Raw genomic sequence first — 24,243 nt, forward strand, 5'->3', positions numbered from 1 at the left:
AATAACTATGGCTTTAAACTGACAGACGGGATATCAGGGAAAAATCCTTCCCGGTGAGGGTGGTGAGGCCCTGGCACAGGGTGCCCAGAGCAGCCGTGGCTGCCCCTGGATCCTTGGGAGTGTCCAAGGCCAGGCTGGATGGGGCTTGGAGCAGCCTGGGACAGTGGAAGGTGTCCCTGCCCATAGCAGGGGGTGGGACTGGATGGGCTTTAAGGTCCCTTCCTACCCAAACAATTCCATGATTCAAACTTCTAGAATGAGCTGCATTTTTACCTGTCCTGCCCTTTTTCTCACTCCTGAGTGCACAGAGATCCCAGGCAGCATTAATCCAGCAGAAAACCTACCTGTGTGTCTAAGAGCATCATCCAGATGCTTCTTGAACTCATACAGCCTTGGTGCCCTGACTGCTTCACCCGGCAGGAACCTCACAGACTCATGTCTTCAGTGTTCAGAGATGCCTTTCATTCAGGTAGATATAAGGAAAAGTTCAGGATGTGAATGGCCACTGTGGGACAAGGTGCATTATTTATTTGGTGGCTTTTATTCAGAAAACATACACATTTTATTTATCCTTTCGATAAAATATTTCATAGAATCATAGAACTAGGACAGACCAGGGTACCTGCTCACAACATGACATTCCTGGCAGGTGACGGGAGCTCCCTGGCCTCACCGCCACCTCAGAGCAGTAGAAGTGGCATCATTTGTTATTCCAAACTATTTTTGTTCACCTCAGAAAACATAAGTCAAAAGCTTTTCAATCTGGAGGGTTTAAAGGAAATGCTGGAGTGTTTATTTTGGCTGTGGGGGCTCTGTCCCGTCGCTCCGGGGCCGGTGCTCGCCGGCTGCTCTCGAGCAGGGCTGCCCTTCCTGGGGCTCCGAGCGTGCCTTGGCTGCCTCCCACCACAGAGCCCTGTCAGGCAGGTTTGTTTCTCTTGCTTTACCAAAAAAGGGATTCCCCAACCCATTTCCTTCATCCTCGCTGGAGGGCGGCCCCGGGGCTGTCACGCTGCCTGTGGTGCAGGGATGTGCAAACACATCCCCCTGGGGCGAGTCAGGGGCTTCTCTTTCTGCTGTGGGTGAAGTGTGGGCTCCAGGCAGACACGGAAAGAGGAAGGAGCGACGCACGCGGTGACGGTGACGCCGCAGTCCTGTGACTGCTGGCACCGGGGCCACCTGCCAGGGAGCTGCCAGGGCCAGACAGCAGGACTGTGCCTCTCTAAACAAGGGAATGCTCTTAGGCTGGCTCGTCTGAGCTTCCAGCCACGCTCTGGCATGATTTCCTGTACTGAGGTTCTTGTACTTAATCTCACTCTGCCTCTAAAGCGCAGGGTCTGGGTTTTGCTGGGTTGTTGAAGTCAGATCTGTGACAAAGCCGCTTGTGCTGCCCTTGTTGTTCGGGCAGGGGCACACTGGTCAGTCCAGAACTGCTCACTTAAAACAATCCTGTTCCTCACACACAGAAAACACAGGGCATGACCTCAGGCTGTGCAGTCCCAGCACACTGGACTCCTGGAGTTTGAGCTGGGAACCAGCTCTCCCTGGTCACATGAAAAATCTCATCTGTCTCAGTATCTGTAACTTGCTCAGGCCGTTCCTTCAAAATCTCTTCCTGCTTCCGAGCAGTTCACAGCATTTTTGCTTCACATTGAAATCCAAACCAGCCTGAACAAACAGGACTGACACAAAGCAGGAATGGGTCATTCTTGTCGTGTGGTTGCATTTGGAATTCCTCAGGTTCCCCTATCCCAGCCTGCCTTCCCTCTGTGCCCACAGCCAGGTGCATCCTCAGCCTCACGCAAACAATTCATTTGTCACATGAATTGGTTGGGATTTGGCACCATGCAGCAGCCTTGATTGGCCTGGCTCTTCTCTGGTGGTGGTAGAGCTTTAGATCTTGGTGGAGGCTGCGTTGGCAAACCCTGATGCTGGAAATCAGCAGCAGAAAGGGAAGGGATGTTGCATGAGGCCAGTGCAGGATTTGGGGAATCAGGTGAGCACAGTCTGGGGAAGGCTCCTGTTGATCTGGTCTCTTCTCTTTCCAGGATAAAGATAAAGTTTCTCTAACCAAGACTCCAAAGTTGGACCGGAGCGATGGCGGCAAAGAGGTGAAAGAGCGAGCGACCAAACGCAAGTTGCCTTTCACTGTCGGAACAAATGGAGATCAAAAAGACTCGGATACAGGTACACAAATGCCACGTTCCACCCTCAGATCCTGGGTGATGGGGCTGGTGGGGATCACACAGGATCCAGTGTGCAGCCAATCCGTAGGGAAGTGTTGTATCAAATTCCCTGTATTTTTTAATTGAAGGAAGAGGCATGTGGACGAGGGGCTGGATGGGATGACTGCTCTGCTCCACACGTGCACATCTGTTCTTAGGGATGTTTTTAGGTGGACCAAGCCATGGCTGTGTGAGGGGACCCCTTTCCTTCAGCTCTTGTCTGTTCTCCTTGTTTCTGACTATCCCGGTTCAGGAACTGTGGCTGGGACAAGCCATGGAGCAGGGCCTGCTTGTGAGAACTTAGAAAATAAGGGAATAAAGATGAATAGTCTTTAAAAGAAAACCAACAAGTAGAATCTGGTCAAGCAGGTCAGTCTTGTAGCAGAAGAGTGGCTGGTGCATGAGGCTCCTGGATGGGCTGTTGGATTTGTTAGCAGTTGGGAAGAGCTGTCACAAAGCTTTGGCATGGAGAAAATTGTGTTGTTTGGTTGTGAGGGGCTGAGCTGTGGATTTCTGGGCAGAGGTTTGTGTGGGTTCTTCCTGTACATTCCTGGGAAATCTGCATTTGGAAATAGTTCTGGTCAGGTAAAGCTCAGTGATTGTGTAAAGAGATAGAACAGGCTAAAAGTTGGGAATATCCTTGAAAATGGTACAAAGGCTGTATTTGGTGGTGCTCTGTGGTGAGCCTGGGAGATGGGATGACGTGGGTTGAGTCTCCTCTGGCTCAGGAGTTGGGAGGGCAGATTTGGAAGGGCCAGGAGTGCCACTGCAGCAGTGAGGGCTGTTCATGGGCAGGGACATGTGGTGGTGACGTGTCCTGAGGCTGGCCCAGTGTTTCCATGGGTTTGTGTTCCTGAACTCCCTGTCCGGAGAGAAAGTTTCCAAACATTTGTTAATTGTCTGAAGCGTGTTGGCTGTTTGCAGAGTTTTGGGTTGCTGTGGTGTCTCCCTTGGGGTGTCACCTTGGCGAGGGTGGCTGGGGCCAGGCAAAGCTGATTAACCAGAGCTGGAGCTGCTCTTTGTCAAGGGTGTTTGTGCTACGTTCAATACTGGGTTGAGAGTTGGAGCCCAAGCTGGCTGCAGGGCTGTCTGACCCTCGTGACAGCTGGAACGTCACGGCAGGGATCTGCTTTTCCCAGGGCTCCGCTGGCTCTCTGGCTGAAGAGATGTTGGAAATGTTTGCGCTGGCAGCAGCGAGAAGGAAACCAAATGCAGAGGAGAGCAGGGAGAGCTGCTGGGAGAGGCTGCGGCTGCTGGGTGGGAGCAGCAGCCCATGAGACCCCCCTGCCCAGGGGCTCCCCCGTTACCCCTCTGCTTTCTGCAGCTGCGTGACTTTTAGCTCCGGACACGTCTTCTCCTTCCTCTGCAGAGCTCTTCCCCTTCCTCTCCAGAGCTCGTCCTTCCTGGGGAAGTGGGTGAGCTGAGGGGCAGCGGCAGCCCAGCTCCCAGAGGAGACCTGGAGGGGGGTCATGGCACTCAGAGACCCATTTAAAGACAAACTGGGCTCTCACAAACTCTGGGAAGGTGTGTGGAAGGTGCAGGCGAGTCTCAACAACCTGTTTGGTGGGGACTGGGGAGGAAGTGACTCAGCCACTGGGTTGGAGATCCCGGCAGGGAGCTGCAGATCGATGTGCACAGTCAGACTGGTGCTTAGCAGGAGCCTGTTTCTGTTCCCTGACATCGTTTACTCCAGGAATCAGATGCTGGAGATGAGAAAAGACTTCCTGGCACCTTGCTCTGCTCTTGCATCATCCCATTGCAGGGTGTTTCAAGCCTGTCTGGTCCTTGGCCTGGCTCGAGGTAGAGGCAGGTACAGACGTGTTTGTGGTGCGCAGAAGCTGCACGTTCTGGGGGTGGAGGAGTCCCCCCCAGTCTGAGCTGGTGCCATCAGTGGCACCTGGCTGAGGACACACATGTGACATGCAGGACAGGCTTTTGTTTGGAACAAAGGCTGCTGTGCACCCACCCCACGTTCCTGCAGGAGGGGGAGGCGGCTGCTGCTTGTTCTGCTCCTCAGCTTTGCTCCCAGCCCTCGGAGCAGTGGGATTGCACCATCGCTGCTGGCTGACCCCGGGTGGTTTATGTAATGTGGTCTTGCTTCCCAGGCTGTGTCCATGGGCTGCTGTGTGTGCATGAGGGCGTGTGCCAGGATATTCCACGGCCACGTGGAATTCAGCTGTAAGTACGTGGGAGCTGAGAGCTAGCAGAGCTCTCTCTTTGCTTCTAGTGGGGTATTTTTCTCCTGTTCAAATGTTTAAACAATAGCGTGGATCCTCATCCTGATGTGTTGCAGTGACTCATTTTCCTTAGCACGCTGTGTGTTGCTTTTTTCCCGGATGGCTCTGGCTCAGCCCTGACGTAGGTGCTCCATGTGTGGGGTGAGAAACATCAGAGGTGGGTTTGTCTCCCATGGAAAGGTAGCAAAACCAACCCCGGCCAGGGGTGGGTCAGCAGCTGGTGCTGCGGGACAGTTTGGGGGCAGATGGGATATTGGGAAAGAATTCCTTCCTGTGAGGGTGGGGAGGCCCTGGCACAGGGTGCCCAGAGCAGCTGGGGCTGCCCCTGGATCCCTGGCAGTGCCCAAGGCCAGGCTGGACACTGGGGCTGGGAGCAGCCTGGGACAGTGGAAGGTGTCCCTGCCCATGGCAGGGGTGGGACAAGATGAGCTTTAAGGTCCCTTCCAACCTAAACCGTTCCAGGATTCTGTTGTGTGGGCTCCCGGAGGCGTTACTGGCCAGCACTGTGCTGAGCGCATGGTTTGGGTACGGTTAGTTCAGAGCTAAATCTTTTAAAATAATCTCTTTCAAAATGGTTTCTAGAGCAACAATTCTGGCTCTCGGGTTCTTCAGAGTTAACTAAATAAACTGTCTTTAGGAAAAAAAAAATGGCATCGAGCCATGAGCCTCCAGACTGTGCATGTTACAGCTCCAGCACTGTGGGAGCAGCATCTCTGTGCCTCTGACTTCTCCTCCTTCCTTCTCCTTCCCTCGTGTGGCATCTCCCCACATCCACAGGCGCTGCCCAGAGCCTACGTGCTGCCTGGCAGCCGCCAAACGAGCACAGCCAGCTTTCCTCCCAGCAGCTCCAGCAGCGTGCGCGGCTCCCCGGCCGTGCGCCGCGCTGGGAGGGGGCTTCAAACCCAGGAATATTGGATAATTGTGGTATTAACAAACACGCGGAGAGGGAGATGGGAACAGTCCTGCTGGGAAGGCACCTGGCAGGAGAGGTGGGCACGGGCGGCTGGCGCACCGGTGCTGTGGCTGCGGCGCTGAGCCACGGCTGAGTCACGGCTGACTCAACGGCACCAGACTGCCGGCGTGGGGCCGGGCACTCCCCACCTCCCGCGGGCTCTGACGGGATGGATCCGCAGCAACAGGTCCCTCGCTGCGGAGTGGGACAGGTAACGCTGGTGGAGAGCAGCTGTGAGATGCACGGAGCGCAGAAGGCCGTGTGCCCGCTCCTCCTGCGGATGGTTTCCTCAGCTGGATGTCACGCTGTCACTTGAGTCCCTTGGCTCGAGGTACAGCTGTGGTTTCCAGGCCTTTTGTCATCAGCAGGGAGAGTTGGGGCTCAGTACAAATCTCGGAGCACGCTGGGATAATTTTGGCCTCTCACAGCGCCTGAGCGAGGCTGGGTCAAAGCTGGTGGTCCTCAGCAGTGCTGGGGGCCCTGCTCTCCTTGGTGTCCCACTCCCTCCCTGGGGGTCCCTCGCTGGGTGCCCAGCTCCCTCCCACTGTGTGTTCCAGTCCTCCCTCTTTGTCCAGTTCTCTCCCTGTGTGTCCATCTCCTTCCCTGGGTACTTCTGGAGGAATAAGGGAGAAGGAAACCCCCACCAGCTCTCCAAGCTGGTCTGTGCACATCAACCTCTCCGGGAGCCCAGGGCTGATTCCGGGGCTCGTGGCTGGCCAGGGAGGTGCTGTGGTGGCCGAGGGCCAGTGTGAATATGGTTGGCAGGAGCTGGCCTTGGAGCTTCAAACTCCGTCTCTCTAATCCCCCGAGGTTGTTACATGACGCTAATTAGTAGGTTAGAAAATGCTCGATGAGTCAGCTGACCCAAACCATCTCTCCCGGAGCCGGCTGCTGCTTGCCTAATGCTGGAGCGTTTGGAGCGGCATGGCATGGGAACGGGCTCGGGAACGGGCTCGTTAGTCCCAAGTCGGCGAGGCTGGCGAGGGAATCCGTGAGAAGCAAATTGCTGGCTTATTAAAAAAGGCATCTGCATCCCACAGTGGTGTTTGTGCCGTTCCTGTGCCTGGCTGCGCTCCGGTGTGTGCAGCTGGGGCTCGCAGGGGCTGCGCTGCAGCAGGGCTTTCTTTGCTTGTGTCATTTCAATCCTTTTACTAAAATAGTAAGAAACTGTTCTCACCTAGCAACCAGGGAGAGAGTGAATGTCAGAGCTTCTCCCTTCCTAGCTGGGCTCTATAATGCCAGTACAGTGTGGAGAGCCTGGCACACACCAGCCTTCAGATCACCCTGAGAAACTCCCCGTGTGCAGCAGCCATCTGGGAAGGGCTGCGCAGAAAACCAGGTCGTTTTATGACGGGAGCTGCCATAAATCTCCCTCCTCCCCCCTCATCACCTCCTTAACATGCAGAGGGAGAGGTTGCAGTGTGCTGTGTCTCTGTGAACCAAAAATCTATCAATGATGGCTTTTTCCTTAATACAAGAGCTTTTATCAGCGCTGTCTGCAGAGTGTCCTGGCCCCAGCTCCGGGAGGGGAGGGCTTGGCCGGAGCCTTCCTCCCCCGTCCTCCCTCCTCCAGCTCTTTCTATTTCGTGGGAAATGAACGGTCTGACTTAAAAATTGGTCTTGCTCTGAATTATTCACTTTTAACATGGATATTGTTGTTTCTGATGAAGCCTCTGGGCTCCTCTCACAGCATTTTGGGTGCCAGTGGCCACTCTATGGAGGAGCTGCTTTTACACAGCTGTGGGGTCTGGCCTACAAGTGTAGGGAGAACACCTGGATTTGGATCACAGGCTGTCACACAGCATTAAACCTCTCCAGTCAAATCATACTTCAAAATACTGCAGCCAGTGGGGTCGGGCCCTGCAGATCCTCATCCCCAGGGAGCCCAGCTGAGTAGTGGGGATGGTGGGCTCAGCTGCACACAATGACCTGACATGGTTATAAAGGGGCTTGTTCCTTCTGGCACATTTCCTCTGCTCCTGACTCACAGCCAAGGTCTCCACCATCCTTCCCAGCAGTGTGGGATGAGGTTCTGGTTCTCCATCCTTCAGGTTGGGAACAAGCTCCCTGCTGTATGGGAGCAGCTCAGGGTGCCTTCTGTCAAGGCAGACCTTGCTTTTCCTCTTGTTTTCCTCCAAATCACCTCCTGGCTGTGCCCCATGTCTGTTGGCTCTGCAGCGTGCCCATGACCCCCTGGTGCCAGTGTGTCCCCCCAGCCCAAGCCATGTTCCTCTGCATTCCAGGGGTCTCCTGCTCACCCTCCTCACTGAGCTCTTCACCACCGAGTGTCCTGGCCTGTCCTGCTGCCCTCTGTTGTTTGTCCACCTGTGCCACGGTGCTGCTTCCCTTTCCACGCCGCTCCTGCCACCTCCAGCCTTCCCCTCAGCCTGTCCTTCAGTTCTGGAGTGCCCCAGAGCTCTGGCATGTGGTGGGACCGTGCTGCTGTCAGCCTTTCACCTTCTGAATCATCGGCCCACATTGCAGGTGCCCTGTGAGCCTGGGAGTGCATCCCCAGGCCACGGTGCTGGGCTGGACCTGCTCTTCCCTGCTTTGAGCCGACATGCTCCAAAACGTTTTATGCCCTCCAAGTTCTGCAGCAGGAATGAGTCACTCTTACGCAGGCTGGGCCGGGCTGGGGGGAGCGGAGCCCGCGTGCTCTCCCGGGGGTGCAGTGCAGTCTCTGTTGCTGTCTGTGCCGTTCTAGTTTATTCCTATTGATCTCCTGGTCGTGCTCGCTCGGCACAGCAGCGGTTGCAAAGCCCCTCTCGCCGGTGAGCCGGCGCTCGGCGTGGCCGCGCAGCACCGAGACGTTCGGCGCGAGCCGCTCTTTGGAAGTGGTGTTTTTCCTCAGGGTTCCACCTTCCGAGCATGTGTTGTCATGCCGAGCAGTGGGAGCAGATGCTCTCTGCGTTACGGGGTGTGCTGCGTGCGTGGGGAGCGAGGAGCCGCGTGGCTCCGGCCTCCCCACGACCTGCACGCGTCCCACCGTGCGCCAGAGAAACCTCCGAGAGGTTTTCCATCACCGCCCTGCTCTCCTGCCTTCCCTGCCCCTCTGCGTTTCACCTGAGGCTGGGTTCAGCCTGTGTCTGCACACAGAGCCAGCCCAGCAGCACTGAATCCCTCTCAATCTGCCCTGGGATTCTTGTGGAGTTGCCAAGGCGCTTCCAGCAGCCCTGGATTTGTGCTCCCCATTGCAGCACTGCCCAGAGTCTCATGTGGGCATGAGAACCACCCTCAAGCTAGTGCTCAAACCCCTTTGTCCTGGGGATCTGCTCCTGCTCTGCCTTTGCAGCCTCTCGGGCTCTGTGTGGTGAAAGGCAGGAGCAGTTCCCGGCTCAGCTCCTGCTTTCCCCTTTAAGCCTGCGCACGCGGTTCCTGCTGGCGTCAGCGTGAGGGAAGAGCCGAGCAGGATCCCCGAATTAAACCAGGGCTGATGCTCGGGAGGTTTGCAGAAGGGCTGAAGCAAGCAGCAAACGAGCTGCTTTAAAAATAGCTGCATGGAGGTGTGGCTCATCCCGGGCTCATGGAGCATCCGTGGGCTGCCGTGGTCCTCCTCCCGCTGGGATCTGTGTGCGCGGTCCAGCCACCGCCGCTGCCGATCGGCACTGGGGGCTCCCTGCCTGCACACCCCCCCTTATCACTGGGGTCTGTGCTTGCTAAAGGGATTTTAGTGTGAAATCAGCTTTTTTTCTGTCAGCCGAGGTGGATAACACTGGGAGAGTTTCTCTCCAGTCGCTCCATGTTGCTGCAAGGAGTTGCAGAGGCGCAGTTAATTGGAGGCACAGGAGCAGCCCGCAGGAGCCGGCGAGTGGAGATCTCTGGGCAGGGACACCTTTAAATCTGCTGAAAATCTGATTCTGAGTAAAATCCTCTGGGCTGAAATAACATGTGCAGCTCTGTGAGCCTGGGACCAGCCAGGGCCAGGAGAGCCAGCCCAGTGCCAGGCGGGATTCTCACCCAGCTGAGGCTCAGGATGGGAGGTGGGTGCTGGGAGCAGCTCCATCTCCATCCTCCTGCTTGTGTTTCAGACCTATTGCAGGATCTTGCTGATGTGATCCCTCCACATTGCCTGAGGATTGTGCCACTCAGGGAGCCAGGGGCTGCCACACTGCCCACACTGGGATGCCAGCACTGGAGCCATAGAATCACAGAATCCTGGGATGCTTTGGGTTGGAAGGGAGCTTAAAGCTCATCTCCACCCCCTGCCACGGGCAGGGACACCTTCCGCTGGACCAGGTGTGACATCCCACCCTTAAGGGTAGGTCATCACACCAGGTTGCTCCAGGTCCCATCCAGCTGGCCTTGAACCCTTCCCACTGGGAAGCACGAGCCCGAGTCCTCGGCTGCCTCCCCTCAGCGAGCGAGAAAGCAGCAGTCGCTTTCCAATTTATTTTTATCTTGTTGATCACATGCTTTGTAATGTTAAATGTTCTGTGGAGGAGGAAATTTCTGCAACTGCAGAATGAATAGGAGTTTAGGGGGTTTCGGTTGAACTTGATAATCAATTTTTGCAAATCCCAGGCTCGTGCTGACAACCTGCAGCAGCCAAGGGATATTAATGAAAATGTTCCCATTCTAATTGTGGCTCCGTACGTGCGGAGCAGCCCTGGGCACCGTGTACTTCAGGGACTCTGCCTGCTGGCACCGTGTACTTCAGGGACTCTGCCTGCTGGCACCAGCCAAGATGTGACCCCTCGAATGTCTTCATGCCTGGCCTTGGGGCACAGCTGGATGTGACCGAGGCTGGGGGAAGCCAGGCCTGTCTGAGCAGGGTTTAAGCAGCTTGGAGCAGCAGCTGAGAGTCTCAGGAGGAGCAGGGAGATGCTGCACACATGGATCAGGTGTCCCTGTGTCCCCTGGCAGGACACACAGCACAGCAACGTGGCTCCTGGAGCCACCCCGGCAAAGTTGTCTTCCCGTAAGCATGCTGGGTTTAATTTTATTTTAAGCCATTAAAAAACTGTCCTATGATCTGATTTCATCTTCCAGCTCTGTTACAGCTGCCAGGATGACCAAAATGTGGTTTCAGAGTAGACTGGGATTCGCCTTCAATGCAGACATGTTTCCAGGGCTTGCATTTCATAGAATCATGGAATGGTTTGGGTTGGAAAGGACCATAAGGCTCATCTCATCCCACCCCTGCCATGGGCAGGGACAATTTCACTATCCCAGGGTGCTCCAAGCCCTGTCCCACCTGGCCTTGGACGCTTCCAGGGATCCAGGAGCAGCCACAGCTTCTCTGGTCAATGAGCAGAGGGCTTTGAGGAGGGGTGGCCGTGCTCTCAGGCTGAGAGTCTCCCTGGAACAATCATTATTTCTTAAATGTATGGGATTCCAGGAGCAGGGGTCGATGGAAATCACCTGCTCCAGGTGGGACCTGAGCTACAGAGCTTGGCAGCTCTGTGCACTGTGCCCAGAAAAGGTTTCTGGAGCTGGCTGTGCCTCAGCCGTGGGAGCTGCGAGCGGCAGGGACGGACCATCCCCACACGCTGCTGCCCTCGTCTGCCAGAGACCTTTCCTCGGCTGCAGCTGGGTGGGTGAAGGAGGAGACCTGTGCTGTGCTGCAGAGTGTGGTGGCCGGGTGTGACCCCGTCTGTTGGTGGTTCCTCCTGACCCGCTGGACTTTGCGTGGAGGCACCACAGCTCCGTCCCACTGGCCACGTGCCCGTGACCCACATGGAGCGTGACAGGGCTGAGCAGGGCTGGGGGAGAGGCTGCAGGATTGTTATTTTTTATTATGGTGAAGGCACTGAGGCACCTTCAGGTTGCCCAGCGAAACTGTGGCTGCCTTATCCCTGGAAGTGTCCCAGGCCAGGCTGGACGGGGCTTGGAGCAACCTGCGATAGTGGAAGGTGTCCCTGCCCGTGGGGGTGGGACTGGATGAGCTTTCAGGTCCCTTCCCACCCAACCATTCCATGTTTCTGTGACTCTGGTGTGGCTGTGGTTCTCTGAGAGATGGTGCTGCAGGATTTGACAAATCCTAGCTTTGGGGGTGGTTGCTCTTGGTCCCTCAGCAAGAGCTGCCTTTGCAGCTGGATGATTTAGGAGACCCAGTGTCAGGCTGGGATTTGGGATGACAAGCCAGGAAACATCTGGGGTTTCTTCCTCCCCTCCTGTTTGGTTGGGATTTTTTTAGAGAGTTGCAGAAGACCTGAGGGCAGGTGGGTGCTCTGGGCCAGGTGGGAGCAGCCACTTTGGAAGGAGAGGACCAGCCTGGTGCTCCCCACACCTGTTTGGCTGCAGCCTCCTTGCTTTGATGATGATGATGATGGTCATGGGTGTGATGGCCACATTTCCGAGCTGTCAGCCTGTATCTTTCAGCTCTCCTTGTTGAGGCTGTTCAGTGCCTCCATTGAGTCCATCCTGTGCTGGTGTCAGGCTGTGTAAGCTCCTCCGAGCACCCTGGCGTGGGATGGAGGCTCCTAAAGCAGGATGGGAGGTGCAGCACTGGCAGTGGCCCCTCAAAGGATCCCTTCCCTCTTTTCCTGTGCTGCTCTTAGATGGTGGAGGAGAATGGGAGGCTGTTGGAGGAGCAGGAGTGGGGCATATCCTGGCTGCACCCTCAGCGGTGTGAGCCTGGCTGGCTGCTCCAGGTGCCACTGCAGGGATCCATCCGTCACCACAGGGATCCCTCACTCACCACAAGCTTTTTGGAACTGTCAGTCCCATGCTCAGAAAGGACCGTGGCTTTCAGCTCCAGTGATGTTCATGGCTTGTGTCTCTGTGTCCTTGTCCCACAGAGAAGCAGGGTCCCGAGCGGAAGAGGATTAAAAAGGAGCCCGCCACCAGGAAGCCTGGCCTGCTCTTCGGCATGGGCCTCTCGGGGATCCGGGCAGGGTACCCGCTCTCCGAGCGCCAGCAAGTCGCCCTCCTCATGCAGATGACAGCAGAAGAGTCTGCAAACAGCCCAGGTGAGACTGGGGAGGGGGTGAGCTCCGAGGGGTGGGTGGGCAGGGGGGAGGTGCCGCGAGAGGCCCCCAAATGCCGGGAATTCCCGGTTCCTGGGGTCACCAGAGGTTCAGCTGCAGCAGCAGGGCTGAGCTGCCACCCCTGGCACGGTGCAGGGGGGCTGGTTTGCTGCTCTGTGGGGTATCACCGCTCCCACAGGGCTCTGCAGGTGACTCCAGGTACGGTGTCACTGGGATCCACACGTGGCTCTGGCTGGCCTCCCTTTCTCCAGTGTCCCTCGGGCCCGATCCAGGCCACCACGGAGCCCACCCTGGCTGCTCAACTGGAGCTTGTCCTTCAAGGGATTGTCCTTCACCTCAGCTCTGTGTTTCTCTCAGGCTATCTCAGTAAAGGAGGATTGTAAATAAAGACAAAATATCCTCTGTAGGTTTTTAATGTTTCTTCTTGTGGAAGGGGATAAGATGTGTAGCCACCACAGCTGTAACTTGAGATGTGGAGCAGCTGGAATGTGTTTACCACGGATTTTGTGTTTTAGTAGTTTTTATCTGTTTCAAACCTGCCCCACCCCCCGGGTTTTTGGAGGGTCTGTGCTATCCGTGTGCTCACATCCACATCCTACACACAACACTGCAGCTTTTAGCAAAAAAACCACCAATCTCTCCACTTATGTTGCTGTTATTTGGGAAAACTAAAAGAGAAAAAGCTGCAGAGTGTCGAGAGCATTCCAGTGTTCTCCCAGGAAATGCACATTCTCCTCCCAAGGCTGTCAGACCTCACATGTGCTTGGTAAAAGGCCACTTCTCTCGAGAATTGAGGTTTGGGGGTAAGGAGCTGCATTGTCTGCTCCCAAATCACGGGATTGCCCACAGCATTTGCCAGAACTGCAGCTCTCCAGTGGGCTCTGGCAGCCCGCAATTCCCACCTCCGTGGGACACACAGGCTGCTCTGTTCACATCCACTCCGGAGCTTGGGTTGCCTCTGGCTGCCTTGTGGTGAATATTTTGGGAAGAGCCGAGACGAAACGCTATGCACGAGCTCCCTCTAAGGGCTTAGGAGTTGTTTGGAATGGCAGCTCCTGACGCTGTTTCTCTCCTCCCTGCAGTTGACACAACACCAAAGCATCCCTCTCAGTCTACAGTTTGTCAGAAGGGAACTCCCAACTCTGCCTCCAAAACCAAAGATAAAGTAAATAAGAGAAACGAGCGAGGAGAGACTCGGCTGCATCGCGCTGCCATCCGCGGGGACGCCCGGCGCATCAAGGAGCTCATCATCGAGGGTGCAGATGTCAATGTGAAGGACTTTGCAGGTAACAGCCCAGGAATCCCAACCTTTTACCACCTGGTTGTGTGTTCCACCTCCAAGAGTGACTCCCACCAGAAAAAGTAGTTTGTTCCTAACACAGGGTTGTGCCGTGGAAAGGGGATTTGCCAAAAATCGTGGTTTTGTTCTTTGAAGAGGAAAAAGTCTTTTTGCCCTTTAAAAAAAAAACAAAAAAACCAAACAGCGAAGAAAGGCCACATTAAAAAAACCTCCTGAAGCATCAGTTCTCTTGTTGGAGTTTGGGAGCAGAATTCCCAGGCTGTGCAGTCTGCTTGAGGTGGTGAAGCTGGGCTGGGCAGGATCCAGAGAATCCCTGGAGCTGCTGTGGTTCCACGCACCAGAACTGACCAGGCCACTCGGGACCATTTCCTTCTGCCCTTCCACGGGGGTGCCGTGTTGGAAGTCTGGAGGGGGATTTGTAAAGGGAGGTGGGCTGGTTTAGCTCTATTTTTACTTAAAATAGAAGGAATTACGTGCACAGAAGTACAGCTGAGAGTGGGCTTGTGAAGTCATCGCTCTGGAGCTGGGGGGCCGATGCCTGTGAATTTTTGGGAGTTGTTTTTAAGGACTGAATGTGGGGGTGCAGCTGATGGGGAGGGAATGTGAAGGGCAAGGTCAGGCTCCCACCAGGCACCCAAATTGGAGGAGATGTTGACCATCCTGACCCTCAGCTCAGGAGTAGCACCACCTCCTCCTTGTCCTCCTACTCCTCCTCCTCAGCAGTGCTGCCAAGCTCCTGCTCAGGGTGGTGGGATGGGATGGGAGCAACCCCGAGTCCTGCCGGGAGGAGGCAGCCATGGGATGATGGGGAAGGGGTGATGAAGGAGCCGTTCGGTGGGGCTGGATCAGCCTTTCTTCAGCGCGTCCGAGAGCTTGACTTTGCTGTTCTCTTTGCACGATTCTGGGGCTATAAATAAATAACGGCTGTTCCTCCGCCCGTATGATTAATCCCAGTGCCAGACTGAAGTATCAGTTGTGATTAATTCCGGGTACAGGTGCCCCCTCCAAAGGCTCCAAGTGAAGGTAATGGAACGTGCTCCCACGGCACTATCAGCAAAACACCGGAGCAGCCGCGCTGGGAAACTTCAAAACAGGCTCTGCTTAAAAATAGTCTGTTTGAACACGACAAAATATTTTGTTCTGTGCTCTTCAGAGATTTGTTTGAGAGCTGGAGCTGCCCTTACTGCTGAGACCCTGCTGTTTGGTTTCCCCGCGAGCCTGGGCCGGTGTTCCTGTGTTTGGAGAGCACGCAGAAAATCTGTGTGGGGGCTGCCTCGGAGCTCAGGCCTGCTCTGGGCACCAGGGTTTCCCTTACAGAGGGATTGGAACCTAAAGCCAAACCTAAAGGCTAGAGAGGGGTGTTTCACAGGACCATGGAGTGGCAGAACAAGAGGGAATGGCCTTAAACTGACGTAGGACAGGGTTAGATTGGATATTAGGAAGAAATTCTTCCCTGTGAGGGTGGGGAGGCCCTGGCACAGGGTGCCCAGAGAAGCTGTGGCTGCCCTGTCACTGGAAGCATTGAAGACCAGGTTGGACAGGGCTTGGAGCACCGTGGGATAGTGGAAGGTGTTCCTGCCCACGGCAGGGGGTGAAACAAGATGAGCTTTAAGATCCCTTCCAACCCAGTGCTATAAAGGGCAACAGATTTAAGACCTGCCTTTCACATGACATCAGCAATTCTCCTTATTTTCCAAATAAAACTTTCCCTTTCCATTTCCTGGGGCTGTATCCGGTCTGGCAGATGCTCTGACTGTAGCACATGGCGTGACCAGAGGGAAAAGTGGGATTGATTCTATCACTGCCTGGCAGGAGTAGCAGGGCAGAGCTGCAGGTTCCTTCCTGCTGTGCCATGGGGATCTGGGCAAACACAGCCAACTTGGCTATCAGAGCAACACAGCCCTGGCCACACTGACCCTGCAGCCTCTGGGCCTGGAGGAGACTTGCCCTGTGTCTGAGTGTCCTGTGAAGGTGGTGCCATGTGCTGAGTGTCGCTGTCCTTGCAGGCTGGACGGCGCTGCACGAGGCCTGCAACCGGGGCTACTACGACGTGGCCAAGCAGCTGCTGGCGGCCGGCGCCGAGGTCAACACCAAGGGGCTGGATGATGACACCCCCCTGCACGACGCGGCCAACAACGGCCACTTCAAGGTTGGGGTGCTGGAGCTCACTGCTGTGCTCTAAATGACTCTTCTGGAAACTTGTGCTTCAAGCAGCCCGCTGAAAACACGGAGATTCTGAGTATTTTTGTTTCATTTCCTGTGTAATGGGCAGGAATTTGTGCTCAAGGCCAGGCTGGACAGGGCTTGGAGCAACCTGGGTTAGTGGAAGGTGTCCCTGCTCATGGCCAAGTGTGGAACAAGATGGGCTTTAATGTCCCTTCCAGCCCAAACTATTCCCTGATTCTGTGAATGTCCCTGTCTCAGAGCTGTTGAGTGTTTTACTTGGAGCTCCCCTGCACAGGGGATGGTTCATCCTTCTGGAATTGGGACAGGAGTATGATTTTGTACCTTGTTCTTCCCCCTTCTTTCCTGCCCAGGTTGGTTCTTAGAATCACAGTATCATTAAGGTTGGAAAAGACCTCCACAATCAGAGCCCAGCCCTTAACCTAATGCTGCCAATGCACCACTAAACCCTGTCCCTAAATGGTTTTTGGCCACTTCCAGGGATGGTGATTCCACCACTTCACTGGGAATGTTGCTGGGGTTTCTCTCTTATGTTAGTCCTGAAGACATCACTCTTTCAGTTATGTATTAAAATAATGAAAAAAAAAAAACCCTGAAATGAAAACATCATGAGCGTGTTCAAGCCTCAGTTTCTCTTTTCAGGTGGTGAAATTGTTGTTGCATTATGGAGGGAATCCTCATCAAAGCAACAGGAAGGGCGAGACACCTTTAAAAGTAGCGAATTCTCCCACCATGGTGAACCTGCTCCTGGGGAAGACCACGTACCCCTCCAGCGAAGAGAGCTCCACAGGTGAGACTGGCCTTTCTGTGGCCGTGGCAGTGACACTCGTGGCCTGCAGCTGTCTGTTAACACAGACACCTTAAGAGGACGGTGAAGTTAGACTCCTGTCAGATGCTGCCGTGGTCAGGAGCCCACCCGTAGCTGTAACCCAAATTCAGACAACCTAACCACCAGCTTTAGCTCGGGGGGCTGCTTGCCCTGGAAGCCAACGTTGAGATCGCTTCCCTGGTGCAGTCGGGATGTGGGATTGGAAGCCAATTGCAGGTAAATGGATGTCTTACCTTTGGAAGGTGGGCTGTTCCAGTGGAGAGGAGGAGGTTTGTGTGCCCACCCTGTGTTCCTGTCCCTTGGCTGTCCCAGCACTGGTGTTTCAGGTTCTGCTTCTGGGCTGTGCCTGCTAGAGCTTCTTCCACCAGTGCCACCATTGTGGGACACTCTACAGGTTTTAATTAGTGCAAATTAGAGTTTCCAGTCTTTTGGGGAACCTTGACCCACACTGTGTGCAGTCACAACCCTGTTCCAAAGTTCTTGTGATACACCCAGGATGTTATTTTGAGGAGCATCCCTTGCAGGTTGGAGCTGGAGGAGCTTCCTTCCAAAAAGATCCCCCAGCCTGGCATTCCGAGCTGTTGGCTGCCAACTTGCAAAGGCTGGGTGAGGCTAAAGGGCATCAGGGCTGTTTGCAGGGGTTGGTGTGTGCAGGAGACCACCGATGTTCCCCCCCCAAAACCCTTGGCAGTCCGTAACACGCTTTTCTTCTCTCTCTGCAGAGACCTCAGAAGAAGAGGATGCCCCTTCCTTCGCTCCCTCCAGCTCCGTTGATGGCAATAACACAGACTCAGAGTTTGAGAAGGGTTTGAAGCACAAGCCCAAGGCCCAGGAGCCCCCCAAAACCATCACCCCAGTAAAGGATGAGTATGAATTTGATGAGGACGATGAGCAGGACCGGGTCCCGCCGGTCGATGACAAACATTTGCTGAAAAAGGATTACAGGAAAGAGACTAAAGCAAACAGTTTCATTTCCATACCCAAAATGGAAGTGAAAACTTATACTAAAAATAACACAATTACACCAAAGAAAGCTGCCCACCGCATCCTGTCGGACAGCTCGGATGAGGAGGAGACCAGCGTGGCCGTGGGCACGGGGGAGAAGCTGCGCCTCTCCACCCACTCCATATTGCCCAGCAGCAAAATTCGGGAGCCCACCAGCGCCAAGGCACCCAAGGAGAAAAGCAAAGTAAAAAAGAAGCGGAAGAAGGAGACAAAAAGCAAAGAGGTTCGGTTTGGCAAAAAAAATGACAAGTTTTGTTCCTCTGAATCAGAGAGTGAAAACGTGGAGAGTGAGGAGGATGATAGAGACTCTCTGCAGAGCTCTAGCTGTGTAAAGGACTCAAGGCTAGTGCTAAAGGAATCCTCCTTGTTTAACTCTCTGTCTGCCTCATCGACCTCTTCTCATGGGAGTTTAGCATCCCAGAAACACAATCCTAATCTTACAGAACAGCACTCCAAGCACTGGAGGACGGACAATTGGAAAACCATATCTTCTCCAGCTTGGTCAGACGTCAGTTCTCTATCGGACTCCACCAGGACGAGGCTGACGAGCGAGTCAGACTATTCGTCCGAGGACTCGAGCTTAGAGTCACTAAAGCCAGTCAGGAAGAAACCAGAGCACAAAAAGAAAAACACCCCCCACAACACTGTTTCTGAGAAAAAGAATTCATTCCATAGCAATGTGGATGGAGCAATTCCAAAGCTGGACAAGGAGGGGAAGGTTGTTAAAAAGCATAAAACAAAACACAAACATAAAAACAAGGAGAAGGGACAGTGTCCTGTCAGCCAAGACATTAAAATAATCAAAACATTTTCTTTTGAGTTTGAGGACTCTAAACAAAAGCCTGAGAAAGCCTTGATAGTAGAGACAGAAAATCCAGTCGAAAACAAGTTGAAAGTGTTAAAGCACGATCGGGAACATGGTAAGAAGGAGGAAAAGCTCCCCAAAGGTAAAGCAGAAGAGAAGGAGTGGTTGTTTAAAGATGAGACTGGAAAATCCTCAAAAGAGGAGAAATCGTTAAGAAAAATCAAAGATGGTAGTAAAGACCTGAGCAAATCCTTCAGAGAAGGATTGAGTAAATCAGAAAAAGAGAAACCTGTCAAGGAGAAATCTCCCAAGGAGGAGAAGCCGAGAATACACAAGGAGGAGAGAAAGAAGAAGTCAAAGGACAAGCAGTCCAAATCTGAGAAGAAGAATGAGCTGAAGGAGGAGAAGGTTTCTAAACTAGAGAAAGAAAAATCCTTCAAGGAAGAGAAGGAAAAATGCAAAAAAGAAAAACTTTACAGGGATGAGTCTGGGTTTGATGAGTTTAATAACAAAACTCAATTTGCTGAAAGCGAGGACACAAAGTTCAGCCTTTCAGATGATCAGCAGGAGAGGTGGTTTTCAGACTTGTCCTCTGATTCATCCTTCGATTTCAAGGGTGAGGACAGCTGGGATTCTCCAATAACGGATTTCAGGGAGATTAAAAATGACACCGTGGCAAAATTAATCATAGAACCCGTGAAAGAGGAAATTAAAGACAAGAAAAAGGAAAATAAAATGAAAGAGAAGAAGGAATACAACGAGAAGCGGAATGAAAAGGACACTTTCTTAAAGAAGAAGGAGAGGGATTATGTGGAGAAAAGCTCTGAGAAGAAAAAGGACCAAACAGACAGACACAAAGTTCCTCCCAGTTATTTGCCTGAAAAGGATAAGAAAAGGAAGGATTCTGTGGAGACTGGCAAGGAGAGGAAAGAAAAAGACACAGGTGAAACCACCAAAGACAGAAAAGATTCCTCTGATGGCTCTAAAGAGCGAAAAGATCCCAAGACGAAGCAGGAGGAGCCCTATCGAGATGACTTCAAGGAGTACAGCTGTGAAACATTCTTCAAGGATAAGTCTGACCCTGAGTTCAGTGGGAAAACCCTGGAGAGTTGGGAGAGGCACCATTCTGGGAAGGAAAAGGAGAAGAAAGATGCTCCTGATAAAGAAAAAAAAGAAAAGGTGAAGCCAGAAAAATACAAGGAAAAATCCAAAGAAGGCGACAAGGAGAAAAATGAAAAAGCTGCTCCAGAGAAAATCCTGAAGGACAAAGAACTAGAGAAGAGTTTCAAAGAGAAGAAAGAAACCAAGGAGAAGTACAAAGATCTTCACAGCAAAGACAAAGAGAGGAAGAGTTCTTTCGACCAGGTGAAGGAGAAGAAAGAGAAAAACTTTTCCACAGACAGAGACGATTTCTCCGAGAAGAAGGATGAGAAGAAAGGCAAGGAGAAGAGCTGGTACAGCATCGCTGACATCTTCACGGATGAGAGCGAGGACGAGAGGGACGATTACAGCCTGAGTGGGTTCAAGGTGGGCGACTCGGCCGGGAGCGAGATGCATCGCCTGGACAGTCTGCAGGACAAGGACGACGGCGCGGCGGCCGAGAAGGAGCTGTACCCCGACAAGCACCGCAAGTACTCCTCCGACCGGCAGCACTCGGAGAAGCAGAAGGATAAGGAGTCCAAGGAGAAGAAAAAGGACAAAGGAACATCAGAAGGGGGAAAAGAGAAGAAGGAGAAGAGTTCCTTTGAGAAACACAAAGAGAAGAAGGATAAAGACTCCAGTGAGAAGTACAAGGACAGGAAGGAAAGAGTGTCCATAGATTCCACTCAGGAGAAGAAAAACAAGCAAAAGCTCCCAGAAAAGGTTGAGAAGAAACACACCAGTGATGACAAGGTGAAAAGCAAACATAAGGAGAAGCCGGACAAGGAGCATTCCAAAGAGAAGAAGTCTTCAAAAGGAGGGGAGTCGGAGAAGAGCCTGCTGGAGAAACTGGAGGAGGAGGCTCTGAATGACTACAGGGATGACTCCAATGACAAGATCAGCGAGATCTCCTCTGACAGCTTCACGGACAGAGGGCAAGAGCCAGGACTCACCAGCCTCTTTGAGTCTTCTAACCTCTCTCTGACCGACGCCGCTGAAGAAAAGTTTAAGGACTCTCTCCCTTTACCCTGCCTGCAGGACAAACTCAAGGAGAAGGAGAGGCACCGACATTCCTCATCTTCCTCAAAGAAAAGTCACGAGAAGGAAAAAGCAAAGAAGGAGAAGACAGAGAAAAAGGAAAAATCAGATGAATTCAAGGACTCCAGCAGCAGAAAGGATTCCACTCATTATGAAAAGGATTTCTCTGTGGATGGGGAGGCTTTTGGCTCTTCTTACAACATGAAGGGAGAGGCTGATGAGGAACCGGAGAAGAGCATTGATTACTTATTTTCTGAAAAGAAGGATAAAAATGATTCTGAAAGAGAGCTGTCAAAGAAGGCGGAGAAAGAAAAGACTTACGGTTCCAGCACCATCAGCACAGCTAAAGAGAAAAAGAAGCGGGATAAACACAAGGAAAAATGGAAGGAGGAAAAGGAAAAGCATAGGGACAAACACACAGATGGTTTCTTTAAACATCACAAAGATGAGCCAAAGTCAACACTCAAAGACAAGGATGGGCCTCAAGTTACCACCTTTAAAGATAAATCCAAGGAGGACAACCTCAAATTTGGTGAAACCAAGCTGAAGGAGAAGCTCAAGGAGAATCAAGACAAAGACAAATCAGAGTCCATAAAAATAAGCAACGGGAATGAAAAAATAACCCTTTCCAAAGACAGCAGCAAGAAGGATGCCAGGCCGAGGGAGAAACTTCTGGGAGATGGTGATTTGATGATGACCAGCTTTGAGAGAATGCTGAGCCAGAAAGACCTGGAGATCGAGGAACGCCACAAAAGGCACAAGGAGAGAATGAAGCAAATGGAGAAAATGCGGCACAGGTCCGGAGACCCCAAGTTAAAGGACAAACTTAAAAGCTCAGAGGATGTGCGCAAGAGGAGCCTGGATCTGCCGACAAAGAAGCCGCTAACGCTGGACACGCAGCTCAAGGACAAGAAACTCAAAGAGTTGGGTCCCCTGACTCCTATTCTGTCACCAGAAAACAAGGCACAGCCTGCTGTGGGGACAGACTCCAAGGACTGGATCACGGGTCCTCAGCTGAAGGAGATCCTCCCGGCATCTCCCAGGCCGGATCAGAACCGGCCCACGGGTGTCCCGACCCCGGCATCCGTTGTGTCGTGCCCGAGCTACGAGGAGGTGATGCAGACGCCCAGGACTCCGTCGTGCAGCAACGAGGACTACACGGACCTGATGTTCGAGTGCGCGGACTCGCAGCACTCGCTGCCCATCTCCACCATGTCCATGAACGCCTGCTCTCCCTCCTTCTTTGACAGATACACCAATGTTAACAGCGGGCTCCCTGAGAACCCCAGTCAGACCCCAACTCGCACCATACCCTCCTCGAACCTCTACCGTTCCATCTCGGTGGATATCAGGAGGGCACCTGAAGAGGAATTCAGCGTTGGAGAGAAGTTTTTCAGGCAGCAAAGTGTCCCAGCAACATCAAATTATGACTCTCCAGTGCAGCATTTAATGGAGGAGAAAGTTCCCCTTCCCTCTGTTCCTGCTGAGAAGTTCCAGTGTTTGTCTCCTGGGTATTACTCCCCGGATTATGGAGTTTCCTCACCCAAAGTGGAAGCTTTGCACTGCGCGCCGGGAGCCGTCAGCGGGGTCGCCCAGTCGCCCGAAAGTGTCTTCTCTGGTTTACAAGCAAAATCCTCCCCTTCGCACAGGGATGAGTTGCTGGCTCCTTCAGTGGAAAGTGCTCTTCCCCCTGACCTCGGCATGCCCCTGGACACCACAGAGGAGCAGCAAGCCACTGCCTCCATCATGCCCCCAGAATCCACCTACCTACCACCCATCGAAGAAAACCATTTTAGTTCGGGAATGCCAGAACAAAACAACATAGACTGGGATAACCCTCCTTCCCGAAACCCAGACACCACCATTCCTCCCAACCTGGTGGGCAACCCCGCAGAGCACTCTGTCACCTGGTCTGTGGGCTCGGAGCTTCTGATGAAATCTCCCCAGAGGTTTTCCGAGTCCCCTAAACCCCCGCTCTGTTCCCTAGAGCCAATTCATCCTGCGCCAGTAGCTTTCATTCCCACAGAGACTTCCTACCCTGTTTCTCCCATCTCTTACCCTCTGTCAGTGTCTGAACCAAGGCTGGAGGAAGTCAAGGAGGATGCTGAGGAAGCAGTTCCAGGAGAAATTGCAAATGCTGAAGAGCAAGCTCCGTACATGTCCCCTACTAGGTTAGACACCTTCTTCAACAACTGCAAGCCTCTTCCAGAAGAAGCACCAGAGATCCCTCCAGAGCCCCCTTGTGTGCCAGCAGAACCTCAGGCCGAGGTTGTCACCGCACCAGAAAACAACTACTTGGAGAACAACAATGCAGCACCTGCGAACGCGGAGGAGGCGGTGACGTGGCCCGACCCCTTCACCAACACCGAGGATGACTTGGACCTTGGCCCATTCTCGCTTCCAGAGCTGCCACTCCAGCCTAAGGACGTTGCAGAGACGGAGATGACCGAGGCAGAGGCAGTGGAGGAAAGCCCAGCAGCAGCTTCAGAACCGAGCGCTGGGATCATCAAAGCCGGCCCGTCTGTGATAGCGTCCAGTGAGCCGGAAGAGCCTCCGGCCAGCCAGGCAGCGGCCACCCTGCCCACGGACACGGAGCCACCAGCAGAGGAGCAGAAAGCAGAAGTGGCTGCACAAGAAGCCGCCTCGGAAGCGCTGAACACAGCTGAGGAGAAGGCAGCGGAGGACTCGGAAGCGCAGGTTTTCCAGCAGACCCCATCTGAGTCCACGCAGGCAGAGAGCAAAGAGGTGGAGGCCGTGCAGGAGGAGCTGTCGTCGGCCGGTGGGGCGGCAGAGGGCAGCTCCCAGCCCTGTCCCGTGCCCGTGGCGGGCTCTGAGGGCAGCGTTCCGCAGGACGGTGCTGTGGCCCGTGGCGGGAGCCAGGCCCCACCATCCCAGACGGACGCACCTCCTGGCAATGCTCAAGCAGAAATTGTTGAACCAGTACAAAAACCAGTAGCAGAAGCTCCCAAACCACCCAAAATAGAAGAGATTCCTCAGCGGATTACCAGGAACCGGGCTCAGATGCTCGCCAACCAAAACAAGCAGAATGCCGCCGCATCCGAGAAGGAATTTCCTCCCGTCTCTGCGCCCGTCACGCGTGCCAAAGGCCGCATCACGGAGGAGGAGGATTCCCAGGCTCAGCACCCGCGGAAGCGCCGCTTCCAGCGCTCCAACCAGCAGCTGCAGCAGCAGATCAACACGTCCACCCAGCAGACGAGGGAGATGATCCAGCAGACACTGGCAGCTATCGTCGATGCGATCAAACTGGACGACATCGAACCTTACCACAGCGACAGGTCCAACCCCTACTTCGAGTACCTCCAGATCAGGAAGAAGATTGAGGAGAAGCGGAAAATCCTGTGCTATATAACTCCCCAAGCTCCGCAGTGCTACGCTGAGTATGTCACCTACACAGGCTCCTACCTGTTGGATGGCAAACCCCTAAGCAAGCTCCATATTCCAGTGGTGAGTCACCTTCTCTCTTTAGCCTCAGGAACTGTCCCCCCCTCACTGTTACAGACACATCCACGTTGTCCCCCATGCCCTGTGACCACCTTGCAATGCCAGCGTGCCCTGACCTGCCTTTAGAATATGACACCAAA

At 53.7% G+C, this 24,243-nt stretch overlaps 1 protein-coding gene across 2 annotated transcripts in view; it reads left to right on the top strand.

Moving 5' to 3' along the window:
* Positions 1-24,243, top strand: part of ANKRD11 (ankyrin repeat domain 11) — a 132,249-nt gene that overhangs the window by 104,336 nt on the left and 3,670 nt on the right. For both annotated transcript variants that reach the window (XM_032122181.1, XM_032122182.1), the window contains exons 4-9: positions 2,046-2,184; positions 12,152-12,322; positions 13,423-13,626; positions 15,647-15,789; positions 16,467-16,614; positions 17,376-24,106. In XM_032122181.1, the coding sequence (XP_031978072.1) occupies positions 2,046-2,184; positions 12,152-12,322; positions 13,423-13,626; positions 15,647-15,789; positions 16,467-16,614; positions 17,376-24,106 (7,536 nt within the window). The remainder of the gene's footprint in view (positions 1-2,045; positions 2,185-12,151; positions 12,323-13,422; positions 13,627-15,646; positions 15,790-16,466; positions 16,615-17,375; positions 24,107-24,243) is intronic.

The sequence above is a fragment of the Corvus moneduloides genome, chromosome 12 (genome assembly GCF_009650955.1).
Source record: "Corvus moneduloides isolate bCorMon1 chromosome 12, bCorMon1.pri, whole genome shotgun sequence".
Taxonomy (NCBI): Eukaryota; Metazoa; Chordata; class Aves; order Passeriformes; family Corvidae; genus Corvus; species Corvus moneduloides.